This window comes from Orycteropus afer, unplaced genomic scaffold, assembly GCF_000298275.1.
Source record: "Orycteropus afer afer isolate SDZICR_OR568_19922 unplaced genomic scaffold, OryAfe1.0 scaffold00262, whole genome shotgun sequence".
NCBI lineage: Eukaryota > Metazoa > Chordata > Mammalia > Tubulidentata > Orycteropodidae > Orycteropus > Orycteropus afer.
In genome coordinates this window covers 4,335,405-4,351,513 of record NW_006921849.1, presented here as the reverse complement: position 1 = coordinate 4,351,513, position 16,109 = coordinate 4,335,405, and the positions used below count along the sequence as shown (strand labels likewise).

At 39.0% G+C, this 16,109-nt stretch overlaps 1 protein-coding gene across 1 annotated transcript in view; it reads left to right on the top strand.

The window, feature by feature from the left end:
• CPEB2 (cytoplasmic polyadenylation element binding protein 2) overlaps positions 1-16,109 on the top strand; it is an 86,624-nt gene that overhangs the window by 6,486 nt on the left and 64,029 nt on the right. Inside the window, exons 4-5 of the mRNA XM_007950087.2 lie at positions 177-266; positions 11,427-11,517. Of these exons, the coding sequence (XP_007948278.1) occupies positions 177-266; positions 11,427-11,517 (181 nt within the window). The remainder of the gene's footprint in view (positions 1-176; positions 267-11,426; positions 11,518-16,109) is intronic.

The window sequence follows — 16,109 nt, the reverse complement described above, 5'->3', positions numbered from 1 at the left end:
TTAGTGAAGAGATGCTATAGCACATTGCAGGGGAGTGCCACAGATAGAATCCTTGAAGGGTCTAGAAGTAAATGACAAAGAACTTTGATTGTTTTTTTTTTTTTTTTCTTTTTCTTGTGGGAGGGTGTGGGGAAGCAAACTGCTCCTTTCTGATGTAAACTTCTATGCTATTGAAGGTGAGATCTAGTTTGCAGTTGCCAGCTTGGGGCTCAGATTCCCTCCAAGATAGTTGGTGCACTGCAGCCGGAACATCCAGAATAGACCAGGTAGGCTGCACAGTGTATGTTTTTCAGGATTTTGGGTAGGAGTTTAGTATTTATATTATGATTAGGATTGGTATTAACTCTCCAACTATGCCTGTTCTATTTAAGCATATGTCAGAGGACATTAAACCAATTTGCTTTTTTAAGCGTCACTTGATTAAAACTGTTTTATATAAAATCCTATTTTCTAATTTAAAAGTAATTTATAATCATTTCATGTTTCCAAAACAAAATAAATTTGTTTTTAGGAAAAGGAATTAATGAAACTTGGGGTTGTAAGAGCACCTGACTTTAAACATCAGTGCAGCTGAACAGATTTTATCTCTTTTTAGAATTAATTGCAATTAGTTACAAAATCATATGTGTAATTAACATTCAACTTCACATTTCCTCACGTTTTGCAAAAGTTTTTAGTAAATCTTTCATGAAATCTGCTACATTTGTCCTAAGACTTTTTCTGGTGAAGTCCTGTCATATTTTAGTTTTTCTGCCTTTATAAAGAACTTCTTCATCCTATAGTATTTACTTCATTCTGAATTTTATTAGTCCTCCTTTACTGTCTTCTTCCAAATCATCTGTTTCCTATGGATTAATTCTGAGTCAAAAAGCTGGGAGTCATTGTTAATCAAATTACTTTCAAGCCCTGGGTGGTTACAAAATACTAATTTCCAGGAGACTGATTTTTAGTGTATTCTGGTACCTGGTGATGGAGAGGGTTACAGAACAAATAGACAAAACCGAGCCCTTATAGATGAGAATTCTTTCTTACCTTACCGAGTCCATGTTTGCAAGCATGGACTTGACATTGTGGATGTCCACTGAATGGAGCTGTTTTATCCTTAGCTGAAGTTCTTCCTTCATTAATGTATCAACATGTGAGAGGATTTTGCAAATATTATATGTATTACAAATACACTTATTTGTACAAGCAAATGAATGAGCCATTCATAAATACCATTGTAATCTAGAGGGCCAGCACTGACTTAAACTGTCACCCATAAACAGCTGTTTAGAACAAGTTTTACCTATTTTCCAAAGTAGTCCTGTCAGGGTCTCTCCTTAAAAATACTGGTTACCTTTTTATATAATTTATAGGAGCTCTAGTGGTGTAGTGCCTAAGGCATTGGACTGCTAACCAGAAGGTTGGTGGTTCAAACCCACCAGTCGCTCCATGGAAGGAAGATGGGGCAGTCTACTTCAGTAAAGAGTTACCTCCTTGGAAACCCAATGGGAGTTGCTGTGAGTCGGAATAGACTTACTGGCAGTGAGTTTGGTTGTTTGGTTTTATATAATTTGCAATTTACTGCCTTGTTAATGTTAAGTTAGCTATCTTTGTATTTCTATTCTTGCCCAGTTAGGCATAAACATTTTTATGGTAGCAGTTATGTTGTTCAAATCAAATATGTCAATGCCTAGGAAATGGTATGTTTAAAGAAGAAAATTATAATTATTTTGAAGATGGTAAGGATGTGTTAGGAGCTCTGGTAGCATAATGCCTAAGGCACTTGACTGCTAACCAGAAGGCTGGCGGTTCAAACCCATCAGCCACTCCTCGGAAGGAAGGTTGGGCATTCCTACTTCCATAGCGATACTGCCTCGGAAACCCAAGGAGGGGTCACTATGAGTCGGGGCCGACTCGATGGCAAATAACAAAATAATATAAGGACATGTTATTTTAGGTAGAAAGTAAAATGATTGTTCTAAGAGTATGTGTGGGAAGAAGTAGCAGGGTACATGTATGATAGGGATAAGTATCTATGGAGAAGAAAGCAAATTCTGTGGATGTGTGTGGATTTTGAGAAATCAAGTTACTGAAATGTGTTCAGTTGGTGGAAGGGCCCGTGGGACCACCATGGACAAAGCTTCACTCCTCCCATCTCAACTTCAGTCAGAGCCACTTTGCTTTTACCTCTTTGTAACCTGCCGAAGGTTGGGAAATCTACTTCCATAGTGATACTGCCTTGGAAACCTGAGGAGGGGTCGCTGTGAGTCTGATCTGACTCAGTGGCAGGGAGTTTGGTTTTTGGGACGTGCCAATTCACTTTCGGAAAAAAGAGATTTGGTGCCTAAAGATACATACTCTCTCACTCTCACTCACACAACACACACACATACACACACGTACATATGTCTCTGGGTGGTACAAATGGTTAAGCGCTCAACTGCTAGCTGAAAGATTGGCAGTTTGAATCCACCCAGAGGCGCTTGAGAAGATAGGCCGGATCATCTGCTTTGGAAAGGTCACAGCCTTCAAATTCCTATGAAGTACAGTTCTGCTGTGCAGCACATGGGGTCGCTATCAGAATCTTCTCAGCAACCAACAACAACATACATACACATTTATGTACACAGAGACACACACATACGTATAGAGACTTTTTTCTTTTTTTCATTTTGGTAAATTGCTGGTGTACCATATGGACTCTGAGGCAGAGGTACGATGTCACCAAACTGAAGACAGCAATGAAAGAGAAAGATAGTGGAAAGTGATAGGAACTGGAAGGAAAGGTGTTCTAAGTCCTTCCCCAGTCTTGGTGACATTGGATAATATTTTGGTTACTTCTGTGCTACTCTAAAATACCACAGATTTAACAAACAGGAGTTTATTCTTACAACTTTTGGAGGCTAGAAGTCAGAGTTCAAAGTGCCAGGCTCTAAAGGCCGGGTGAAAGCCCCTCAACCTTGGGCTTCAGCTCTGCCTCTTGCTCCTGGGTCACTGAAGCTAGAGGCTTTTTTTTTTTCGCTCAAACAGCTGCTGGCTGCCGAGGCTGACAAACCCAAGGTTGACAAGTGCAAAGGCACCATTCCAATATCACCTAACTACAGGGCAGGCCACTAATTCAAGTCCAGAAAAAGTCCCAAAATAGGCAGAACATGGCAGAAGCTGTTGAAGAATGACTTGGCTACATGCAGGGTTCAAGCATGCCAAAAAGCTGGAGACATTCCTGAAAACTGCTTATACATCCCTAAAGCAGCTACTCAGCAGTGTCAGTAGATTTGTACCAGGAGTTGATTGCCAGTCTCACCATGGGAAATAACTACATCCAGCTGCCCAGCCACTCAACCAGGCCCAGCCGAGTAGACAATAACCTGAAGTACCACAGATGAGATCATCTATGGGCTTTCATCTCTGGGGTCTCATTTCCTTATGTATAATGAGAACTAGCCAATCAATCTAAGGCTTTTTAGCTAGTTCGTATACATTGCCTGGTCTGTTTTGGCATTTTGGCCATTTTTTTCTTCCCCTGCTCCTCCCACCCCCACCAACGTTTTTAGAATTCAGGAATCTTGGTGTTTGGGGTAAAGGGAAGGACAGTGGTCCGCGTTAGTATACGACCTCCCAGCTGGTCTTTAAGGGCACCGTAAGGGTGGTTATTATAAACAATACGTTCCATGTTTCCATCCTTCCATAAGAGGTTGAGGTATTTAAAGCTGAGGTCCTTAAAAATACAGCTGCAATTACAAACTAGGATTGGTATCTTAACTGTTGGGTAGTTCCTAACTATATGGCAAAATTAAAATTATAGAAAATAGTTGAGCTTTTAAATAGCTAGGTATATTATTTTCATTTCTGACCTTTTTTATCATATGAAAACAGTTTACTACTAATAAATTTTAGCTGACAGCTACATTATTTAAAAACACTTAACTTTTTCTATCTGTTAGTCTTAAGGTGATTGGGCCTAACGTACTATTTTCTAGAACTAAAGTCATAATTCTTATGCCTGGGTACATTAAGCCCTGCTATGTTGAGAACTAGACATATAATTGAATTCAGTGAATGAGAAGGATAGTCTTGTAGGTTGGTTTTATTTCACTTGCATAAAATTTTACAGGTTCCCTTTTCTTTATTTTAAATAAGCTATCATTTTGATGGAAAAGCTTCAGATTTGAAACTTTGTAAAAACACAGGTATCAATTGGCACACATGCTTTTGACTTAAAATTACTAGTTGTCTCTCTTTTCTTAATTTGTTTAAGGCTGGTGATTACTTTACTTCAAAATACTGCTAGCTTGTTATCCTTGTAAGAAATCATACTAGAAAGTGTGAATTCTAATTTATTGAATTTTCAATTAGATAAACTATATTTATTCATTACTTTTTGAGTATTTTAAATCCAAGAATAAGTTTACTATTAGCTGAGGTTATTGTTGTTACAAGTCTATATGTGACATATCAGTTCCCTGTAAACAAAGCAGTATCATGCCTTTAGAACTATGATGCAGCAGGTAAAGCTATGTAGGATACATGTTGGCCTGTCATCCAGCAGTGAGATTATCCATATATTGAACTCTAGAGTCTTGCCTTTGCAGATGGTCTACCTGCACTGCATGAGCATGGCACACAAACTGCCTTGAATTAGTGGAAGCACTTTTCCTCCAGTGCTTAGTATCCAAGCTATTATGATACTATTTATGATCAATGATAATTTAGGCATTTCCCTTATAAAAGGAACTTAGTTGAAGTCTTTATTCACTGACAGAAATCAGTGTATAAATTGGTGCAGAACCACTCTGGTTTTCCATCTATTACAGTGTCCTTAAATTGTGGTTCTGAGGCCAGCTGATGTTATCAGAAGGGACCATTCCCCTAGAGAAGGACTTCATACTTGGTGAAGTAGAGGGTCAGTTCAAAGGGAAGCCCCTCAGCAGGATGGATTGACAGGGTGGCTACAACAGTGGTCTCAGACATAGCAAATGTTGTGAGGAGGGTGAGGAGCAGGCAGTGTTTTGTTGTTTCGTCCTGTTGTTCATAGAGTCACTGTGAGTTGGAGCTGACTTAGCAGCATCTAGTAACGACGGCAAGGGGATATTGGTGGACATCAAACTGTTTAAAAAAAAAAAAAAGAGGGGGAGAACCCACTACTGTTGAGTCCATTCTGACTCATATCTCACTTTCGATAGCTCTAACAATTCAGTTTCCTATGAGTATAAACATGAAATGAAACTGTTAGAGCTACTGAAAATGAGGGAAAGGGGCTCATTTTTATGCATGCTCAGGTCGTGGCTGCTTGCTTTCTCATGTGTCCTCTCCTATGTTCAGTTCTTTGTTGTGCTTGTTGCGTTCTTACCCCAATTGTGTTCTTTTCATTTTTTTGTGCATATAGAATAGCTTTGGTTTTTTTGGTCTTTCTCTCTTTTAATTCTTTTTATTTTTTTAATTTTTGGAATGACTGTCACAGAACTTGTTTCAGGTTCAGAAATAATAAAGGACTTTCAAAAAATATATGTGCACTGTGTAACTTAATGTTTTAATTACCCAGCTGGTTGTAAGGGTTATACATGTGAACAAGGTGAGAAAGTGTGAGATTAAGTGCTAGTTGTGGAAAAAAGCAGAGTAGCATGTGAGCTGCTACTATTCCAGTAGGGTGCCGTGACTGTAATCAGGAAAGTACATTGAGTATTCAAAATATGGGACAATATCAGCACAACCTTGTTCTCTATTGTAAAGTAAAGTTTGGAGAACTGAAGACAAATATTAACACTGTAACAAAAGTTGATCTTTCTACTTAGGCAGAACATATGCTAAAGTGTCTCTGTTACATCTGTAAATAGGAAATGATAGAGTTTTTCTATAATCCATCCTCTTTTTCTTTGAGATGACACTTCATTTTCAAGAGTGAAAGGTTCTGCTTGACAACCTCTTTTGAAATACAACAGAGTTTTGTATATGTCAAAGCCAAAAATAAAATATTCTATCAAAAGTTCTCTTTTAATTAAGTTTGAGATCCTTTTGTTGTACTAACAGTGTGCATTGCCCTTCTTAATTAATTTTTAGCATTTATAATCTGTTCTCTTAGGTCAGCCTCTTCAATGTTAGTGTTATTTTGTTCTTTTCTGTGTCTTTCAACCTTTCTAGGATGTTTTAGCAGCTTTCATAAGTTTTTGTGACAAATGTCTGGATTTAAGAAAGCAGTAAAATAAATACTAGAATATAAGAGTTTATGCTTTTTCCATCCGTTTAGATCATGTTTGCCTGCTTGTCATTGTGGAGTTCTGTTCTATTAGTAAGCGGTGTAGTTGATTCTGTGCCAGATAGTTTCCATATTCTAAAATAGGTTAAAGGGAAACAGTTCCCTGTAGAGATTGTTATTTTTGTGAGCTCTCTTGGCTGTTTCTTAGAGCCATGTAGTAATCAATGTGAGTACATTTCTAAATGTTTCCACACTTATGAAGCAAATCAGTATTGGTGTGTTCTTGATTACTTTAAAATTGTGTCAAGATTTCTATTTAGTTTTTAAACCCACAGAATTTGCATGATCACCAACTGTTGGTTTGTCCTCCTGGGACACTTATGTGTTGCTGTGATGCTGGAAGCCATGCCACGGGTGTTCAGATACCAGCAGGGCCACACATGGTGGACAGGTTTCAGCAGAGCTTCCAGAGTAGGACAGGCTAGGAAGAAAGACCTGGCAGACTACTTCTGAAAATTACCTGATGGAACTTGTTTAGTCTGTAATACTGAATCTGCCCTCCTACTCCCAGCTTTAAAGAGCTTATAGCCTTAATTTAAATATTTAAATAAATCAACCTATTCTTGGGGAGCTTCTGTTTTCTTCAGTTCTGAACGACCGGTCCTACCTCTTTGGATTGTGGACTCCTTTGAGAAGTGGATGAAAGCTATACACCCATCCTTCAGAAAGAATAATGTATGCATATAATTTCAGAGACTTCGTGGCCCCTCTTGAAGTGCATGGACCCTAGGTTAAGAATCCCTGCTCTGAAGCATCTAATTCTGGTTTTTGTGTGGACTTCTTTTTTTCCTACCTTCTTTACTTATTCAGCCCTTCCCTATTTCCTGTGTTGATAGTATCCTGAGAGTTTAAACTGACATGCCCTGCTTTCAGCACATCCATGTGCACAAACATAAATACACACATGTACTTAAAAGGGTGGGTGTTGGCATGGAAGGGTTTGGGGGAAGACTCCCAGGTGATGTAGGGACCATTGCCCAGAGTTTGTGCTGGTTGTGGTGGTGATTAGGTGCGGTCGAGTTGCTTCCAACTTAAAGCAACACTTGTGAACAACAAAATGAAACACTGCCTGGTCTTGCGCCATCCTCATAATCTTTGCTGTGTTTGAGCCCATTGTTACAGCCACAGTCAGTCTGTTTCCTGGAGGGTCTTCCTTTTATTCTCTGACCTTGTGCTTTACTCTGCATGATGTCCTTCTCCAGGGACTGATAACACATCCATAGTATGTTAGATGCAGTCTCGCTGTCCTAACTTCTAATGAACATTCTGGCTATAGTTCTTCTGAGACAGATTTCTTAATTCTTCTGGCAGTCCATGGTATATTCTTTGCCTACAGTGTAATTCAGAGACATCAGTTCTTCTTTAGTCTTCCTTATTCATTACTCAGCTTTCACATGCATATGAGGCTATTGAAAATTCTTTAGTACTCAAAGTAACATCTTTGCTTTTTAACACTTTAAAGAGGTGTTTGGCAGCAGATCTGCCCAATGCAATAGGTCATTTGATTACTTGACTGCTCTTTCCATGGGTGTTGATTGTGGATCCAAGTAAAATGAAATCCCTGACAACTTTAGTCTTTTCTCCATTTGTCATTATGATGCTTATTGGTCCAGTTGTGAGGATTTTGATTTCATTATGTTGAGGTATAATCCATACTGAAGACTGTCATCTTTGATCTTCATCAGTAAGTGCTTCAAGTCTTCCTCACTTTCAGCAAGCCAGGTTGTGTCCTACATATCACAGGTTGTTAATCTTCCATTACTCTTGTCTCGTTCTTCTTCATATAATCCAGCTTCTCTTATTATTTGTTCAGCATACAGATAGAATGAATATTGTGAAAGGATAGAACCCTGACACACACCTTTCCTGATATTAAACCATTCAGTATCCCCATGTTCTGTTTGAACAACAGCCTCTTGGTCTATATCCAGGTTCCTCATGAGCACAGTTAAGTGTTCTGGAATTCCCATTCTTCACAATGTTTTCTATAAATTTTTATGGTCCAAACAGTTGAATGTCTTTGCATAGTCAATAAGACACAGGTAGACAACTTTCCAAAAAAAAAAAAAATCTTTCAGCCAAGATCCATCTGACATCAGCAGTGATATCCCTTATTCTACATCCTTTTCTGAATTTGCCTTGAATTTCTTGTAGTTCCCTGTCAATGTCCTGCTGTAACCGTTAATGAATTATCTTCAGCAAAATTTTACTTCTGTTTGATATTAATGATATTTTTCAATAATTTCTTAATTCTATTGTATCACCTTTCTTTGGAATGGGCACAAATACGGATCTCTTCCAGTTGGTTGACCCAGGTGGCTATCTTCCAGATTTCTTAGCATATACTACTAAGCAGTTCCAATGCTATATCCATTTGTTGAAACATCACAGTGAGTATATTTTATCAGTTCCTACAAAGTTTTTGCCAATTCTCTCAGTGTAACTTGGACTTCTTCCTTCAGTACAATTGGTTCCTGATCATATGCTACCTCCTGACATGGTTGAATGTCATCCAGTTCTTTTTGGTACAGTGATTGTATATTCCTTCCATCTTCTTTTGCTGCTTCCTGCATCATTCAGTTTTTTTGCCTACAGAATCTGTCAGTATTGCAGCTCGAGGCCTGAAATGTTTCTTCAGTTCTTTCAGACTGAGAACACCTAAGCGTATTCTTCCCTTTTGGTTTACCAACTCTAGTTCTTTGCACATTTTATTGTAATTCTTTACTTTGTCTTCCTGAGCCATTCTTTGAATTATTCTGTTCAGCTCTTTTACTTCATTATGTTTTCCATTTGCTTTAGCTACTCTACATTTGAAAGTAAGTTTCAGAGTCTCTTCTGACATTCATTTTGTTTTTCCTTTCTTTGCTATTTTAATGACCTTTTGCTGTCTTCATATATGATGTCCTGCATGTCATTTCATAACTCATCTGGTTTCATTCATTACTGTTTAGTACGTCAAATCTGTTCTTCAGGTGGTCTCCAAATTCAGGTGAGATATACTCGAGGTTATACTTTGACTCATGTGGCTTTGTTTTACTTATCTTCAGCTTCAGCTTGAACTTGCATGTAAGCAAATGGTGGCCTTTTTCATCGTCATTGCTTGGCCTTGTTCTGTATGATGATACTGAGCTTCTCTATAGTCTCTTTCCATATACGTAGTCGATCTGATTGTTGTATATTCCATCTGGGGAAGTCCACATGTATAGTTTATGTTGTTGAAAAAAGGTATTTGCAATGGTTAAGTCATTAATCTTGCAAAATTCTAAGTGATTTCATTTCTATCACAAGACATGTTTCCCAACTACCAATTCTTTGTTTCTAACTTTCACATTTCAATCACCAGTACTTATAAATGAATCTTGATTGCATGTTTGGTCAATTTCACACTGCAAAGTTTATAAAAATCTTTAAGTTCTTCATCTTTGGCATAAGTGGTTGTTGTGAAAATTTGATTGTTGTAACTGGTCTTCCTTGTAGATGTTTGAATATTATCTTGTCAATTACAGGTTATATTTCAAGGTAGACCTTGAAATGATCTTTGAAACCATGACTACACCACCATTTTTCTTCAATTTGTCATTCCCAATATAGTAGACCATGCTGTTGTTGTTACTTGCCATCGAGTCGGACCTGATTCATAGCAACCCCTCCTTGGGTTTCCGAGGCAGTATCACCACAGAAGTAGATTGCCCAACCTTCCTTCTGAGGAGTGGCTGGTGGGTTTGAACCACCAGCCTTCTGCTTAGCAGTCAAGTACCTTAGCCGCTAAGCTACCAGAACTCCCATAGTAGACCATATGATTGTCCAATTCATATTTGCCAGTACCAGTCCATTTCAGCTCAGTAATGCTCAGAATATCATACTTTTCACATCTGGATTATTAATGTCTGTTTGCAGCTCGCTCTTCTCGTTTTGAGTCTTAGCACAGCAACAAATGAAGGTCCTGAAAGCTTTATTCCATCTGCATCATTAAGTTTGACTCAACTTTGAGAGGCAGTTCTTCCCTAGTTGTGTTTTGAGTGCCTTCCAACCTGAGGGGCTCAGCTTCTGACACTGTATCAGACAGTGTTCCACTGCTACTCCTGTTTCCAGGGACCAGATTTTTCAGAAGGGCATTGCCAGATCCTGTTTCCTAGTATGTCTTACTCTAGAAGGTCCACTGAAACCTGTCCACTATGGGTGACCCTACTAGTATTTGAAATAGTGATGACATAGCTTTCAGCATCACAGGAACATGCAAGCCATTGCAGTATGGCAGACACACTGGCAGACAACAGGTAGTTGCAGTGGCAGCTTTCCATATATATATTTGTTCTCGTGCAATAGGTATTGAGCAGAACAGAATACAGTGCCCATGTATAAGCATTAAAGAGTCTGATTCCTTTCTTTGCATAAGTGACTGGGGTCATTACCATTCAGCAAACAAGAATCCTGACTACAAAAAAGACACCAACTTTGTCCTGCATTGAAGTAGGAAATTTAGTGAGGTGTGAGGGTACTTTTATTACTGCCTCTTTCATTTGCCTTTTTTTTCTGGAGTGGGGGAGCAGGGGAGAGGAGGAGAGGGCTTAGAAATGCAGAAACCCACAGATGACCATTTGAAGATTGATATTTGAATAGAAATATTCTAGAAACTGGTTTTTGTTCTGATAGTACTAGTTCATTCTTTTGATTTTTATTTATTAGATGTGTAAGCATTTGTTATCATGAAAATCTATTCAGACACTAAGTCAAACAACATAAAATGTTTGATAGATGTTTAAAGTATGGTGCAATAAGGAATTAAGTTCTTTCCCCAAAAATATTTATTTTTCAAGTGTCAGTGTCTGTCTTCCTAGATAAACATTTGAAAGTATTTTCTATATGCATAATATTTTAGGAATCTTTATAAATTTAGAATAATAACAGTACATTTTACTGTATTACATTAATATTACCAGTGAAATTAGATCATTCTTGAGATGAGATCTTAGAGATAAATATATTGAATATATTGTCCTCCAAAACAAGAGATTGTAGCTCAGGAGATCTTTAGTTCCTGTATTGCCTTGGGGTGCAAACTGATTAATAATATATTAATCAGATATCCTGTTCATATTATGTAAGAGGATTTATATGGTATTTTTATAATGACATTTTGATAAAGTTGCAGATATTATATTGAGAGACTTACTTTCTTCTCTTTCAGGATCGAAGTAGAATGTATGACAGTTTGAATATGCACTCTTTGGAAAATTCCCTTATTGATATCATGAGAGCAGAGCATGATCCGCTGAAAGGTAGGTGACTTTTAAAGCAAAACAAAACAGAAAACTTTGTTATACACCAATTTGTCTGCTTATTGTAGCCGTTTTTATATGAAAATGAGCCCCCCATAGCCCCGAGACATCTATCAGTAGCCCTGGTGGCACAGACTGAAAGGTTGACAGTGTGAGTCCATCCAGCAGCTCCACAGGGGAAAGAGCTGACCGTCTGCTTCCATGGAGATCACTGCCAAGAAAACTCGGGGTGGGGGCCAGGGCAGTTCTGTTCGGTCACGTCGGGTCACTGCCAGTCAGAACAGACTCAGTGGCACCTGATAGCAACATGGTATCTGTAGTCTGTCATAAATTTGTTAATAAGATACTTTGTTTTTGTGAAATGTTGTACATTTTTCATTGTAGTTTAGATTTATGCCAGTTTATACAGAGAAAACTGTACACCCAGCTCTCTTAACTGTTTGCTTATAATTTGAGAAAAAGCTACTCTTTAAAGGTCATGCTTTATATTTCGCCAAAAGGTGAAGTATAGCTCTAAAAGAGAAGATTGTACTTACTTTCTAGAACTCTATCAATTATAAAAATATTTTTAAAAATTATTGGAATGCTTAACATTCATAACTGGCAGTGATTCAAACCTAGGATTATCCTAGGTTAACCTCCTTTCCTATTTGTCCTCCAGTAATGTAGATTTTTGAAACAGATTACGTTTTAGTAGCTTCTCTGGGGTGGAGAACAGTTCTTCATAAAAATTGGGTCAATGAAGAAAAGAAAAGTTACCCAACTCATCTTATAAAAGCTGCCTTCCCTGTTGTTAGTGGAGCCTGAAAATCATGCATTCACATACTAGCTTTCCCTTGTCTGTGTGTGTTCTGTGATAAAATGAAAAAAAATAATAAATTTCCAATTTTGTATTCTCACAATATATCTCATTGCTTTTTATATCAACTGAAAATCTCTAGTAAACTGTGTGAATTTGAGTGATGAGAGAGCATATTAGTTATCTATTGCCGCAAAACCAATTACTGCAAAACTTAGCAGCTTGCTACAAAAATAGTCTTCTTTTTATCTCACATGGTTTCTGTGGGCAGGAACTGGGGAGCAGACTAAGTAGTTCATTCATGCTCAGGAGTTCTCACTGAGTCAAAACCATGGACTGCCTTCCAGACTTTAGCCTTCAGAACTGTACAACCTCAGTGTTGGCAGTAAGGTGGTGGCAAGGGGCTAAACTGATATAAACTGGTCAGATATCAAATCAGTTATGTTCTTTGTCTGCATTTTGCTTGTAAGGGAATTTCTAGTCTCCGATTCTTTGATTTTAAGGCATTTGGGACACTCCAGGGAACATGGACAATGTGTGCCAGTGGTAATCCTCGATGTGTGCCAGTGGTAATCCTCGTCACAAACTAATAAAGTTAAACTCCCCTAGATGCCCCACCCTATTTTTTTATTTTTCACTTCTAACTATAATCCAGCCGAGTGTGTTGAGTGTCTGTCTCTCGAGATCTTGTTCTTTCCCACTGTTGAAGAACAGAAGCCAGCAGCTTATGATTAAGAGGAATTTTCCCCTTTTGTCTCTGGTATCACTAGAAAAAAACTCTGAGAAATTGTGATACACAATAAAGTCACTATTATTAACTGTCATCCATGAACAATGAAAACTTTATCTTATTGTTTCTCTGGCCTTTTGAAGGTGTAAGAGAAAATATTCTGCACTGTGCTGCTAAGTACCTCAGTTACTGTTCTTCCTAGCCCGTGTTATAATAAAAGTAGAGAGGAACTTAGAAAGAGGACTGTGAAGAGATAGAGGCAACATAAATCGAAGTGGAATTTAATAATAGAACAAAACAAATCTCAAGTGCTTTGAGAACTCATTTGTTAGGAAAGTGATTTTTGGCTTTGCGGAGGATATGTGCTCCTCTCCCACTTGAGGAGTCATCATGGTGACCAAGTCCCTTTTCAGGTTAGAGTGTTTTATGTTCCACATGTATTATGGAAGGGAATAAAGAGGAAAACATGAAGAACCTTTGTCTACCTTTATAGTATAAAGTACAGTATGGTCTACCTTTATAGTATAAAGAAATATGGCTAGTACTTTTGCAAATTGCCAATATCTGTGTATATAAAATTGCAAAAAGGGCATGGGGACAGCTTCCTCCAACCTCCTCTAACTTTATAAGGTGGGAGGAGGATCAAGAACATCAACAGCCCCAGGCTGGTTCCTGTGGGGCAGAGGCCAGATGTGCCTCCACCTTTTCACTCTTCTTATCAAGTCTGACACCAGCCATCCCTCCCAGAGCACTCTTAACTTCACTGCTGGGTTTGACAGTTTGTTGCAATGGTCACACGGAACTCACAGACAATACTCAATGAGTGTGGAGTTTATTAGGGAAATAACAGGTTATCATTCAGATTCAGGAATGCTCTGGATACAATTCTTCCATCAGGACAGCCTCTCCTCTAGAGACAGGCTTCTCTATGGCCCTTGGCCACTGACCTACTTGGGCAAGTGTTACAAAGCTCTTTTAACTTTGCTGATCCTTGCACCCAACTCCATCAGTAAGCCTTCTGCCCAAAGGCACTCAGCGTTTTTACTCTGGGGGCCGGGAAGCCCACTGCTCTGTCTTGTACCAGTTTCTTGGTTCTGCTGCCACCATCTTTCTGCCAGGAAAGTCCAAGACAGGGATCTTGGGTCCAAGGACACACTCCACTCTTGCTTCTTCCCTTTTGATGGCAGGGAGAACCCCCCTTTTCTGCCTCAGGGATGGCTCATTTTAAGCGAGATGGCGAAACTGACCAGTCCCCACATTAGAGTTCCATCCACCTTATTTGCACAGGTCCCACCCCTGCAAGGGTGTTATGTACCTTAATTTACATTATTAACAAGCTATCCAGTCCCTTGGGTGGGCTGCAGGTTCCTCACATTTACATAGTTCCACACAGTCGTTTGGTGGGAATCACAAAGCCTGTGGCTGGAAGAGCCATACCAAGTAATTCCCTGCACTGCAAAAGTTATCTTGATATCCACCTGCTGCCACTTAAAACTTTTCCTCCTTTTCTTAAAAACTCCACTGACTTCTGAGATAGCAAACTGTATATCTTCTTCCTCTCTCTACTGTGATCTTTAAAACTTTTCTTTGGTCTGGGCTCCAGTAAAATTTGCTAAAGCAAGCTTGTGGCAAATGAAGAAACCAGCTGGGGTTAACCTATGAACTCGTTTATTCCTTTCATTCCTGATCTTCAGGGTACACTTCAGCCTCTTTTTCATTTTTTCTTTCTCATCGTCTAATCCCTTTAAGCCACCATCTGTTAGTTTTCATACTATGGTGGCTTATGTGTGGGTATGGTACTGAAAGCCGTGCCATCAGTATTTCATATACCAGTAGGATCATCGATGGTGGACAGGTTTCATCAGAGCTTCCAGACTAAGACAGACTAGGAAGAATTAGGCCACCTGATCTACTTCCAAAAATTGTTGTTGTTAGGGGCCTTTGAGTCAGTTCCAACTCATAGCAATCCCATGTACCATGGAACAAAACACTTCCTGGTCCAGTGCTGTCCTCACAGTCATTGCCATGCTTGAGCCCATTGTTGCAGCCACTGTGTTAGTCCATCTCCTTAAGGGTCTTCCCCTTTCCACTGACCCTCTACTTTACCAAGCATGATGTCCTTCTCCAGGGACTGGTCCCTTCTGACCACATGAGCAAAGTACAAGAGACAAAGTCTGGCCATCTTGCTTCTAAGGAGCATTCTGGCTGTACTTCCTCCAAGACAGATTTGTTCATTCTTCTAGCAGTCCATGGTATGTTTGATAGTAATTCAAAAATTTGCCATTGAAAACTTTGTGAATTAGAACAGAACATTGACTTGCTTGCTTTGGACATATCGTGAGGTATTCATTGTTAGAGAACATCATGCTTGACAAAGAGGAGGGCTGGTGAGAGTGAAGGAAACCCTCAGTGACATTGAATAGACGGTAGCCACAGTGATGGACTTAAATGTGCTGGTGATGAGGAAAATGGCACTGGACTGGCAACATTTTGTTCTGTTGTCCATGAGGCTGCTGTGAGTTAGAGTTGACTAGATGGCAGTAACAACAACAATCCCTTTAAGAAACCCTGACTCTTATTAATACAAGAAATTCTTTTTTCTTTTTCTGAAAACTAGATAAATCTTATGAAATCCTTTTAAATCATTAAAAACAAAAGCCATTGGAGTCTGCGTGGTCTCCTAATGATCTGACATCCACCAGAGTGAGTGATAGAGCTGCAGGCAAATTTCCTAGCCAAGGTCTCAGATCAACATTTCCACAATGTTCTGGCATATCTGTAAGTCAGCCTTGCTCAACTTGGGAGGGGTCTGCTACCCAAGTGACATGAATACTAGGAAGCAAGGATCAGTAGAGGCCATGGAGATTACCTGCCACAGACATGGAAAAAGAAAAGCTGTAAATTTGCGTTTGATTCTGTTTCAGTTCAGAGGAAAAACTAGTTGGTCGGGCTACCTAGTGCTGCTCTGACAGGAACGTACCGCAAATGGGATAGCCTTAACAAACGGGAGTTTATTCTTACCACTTGGAGGCTTTAAGTTCAAGTTCAAAGTGCCAGGCTCTA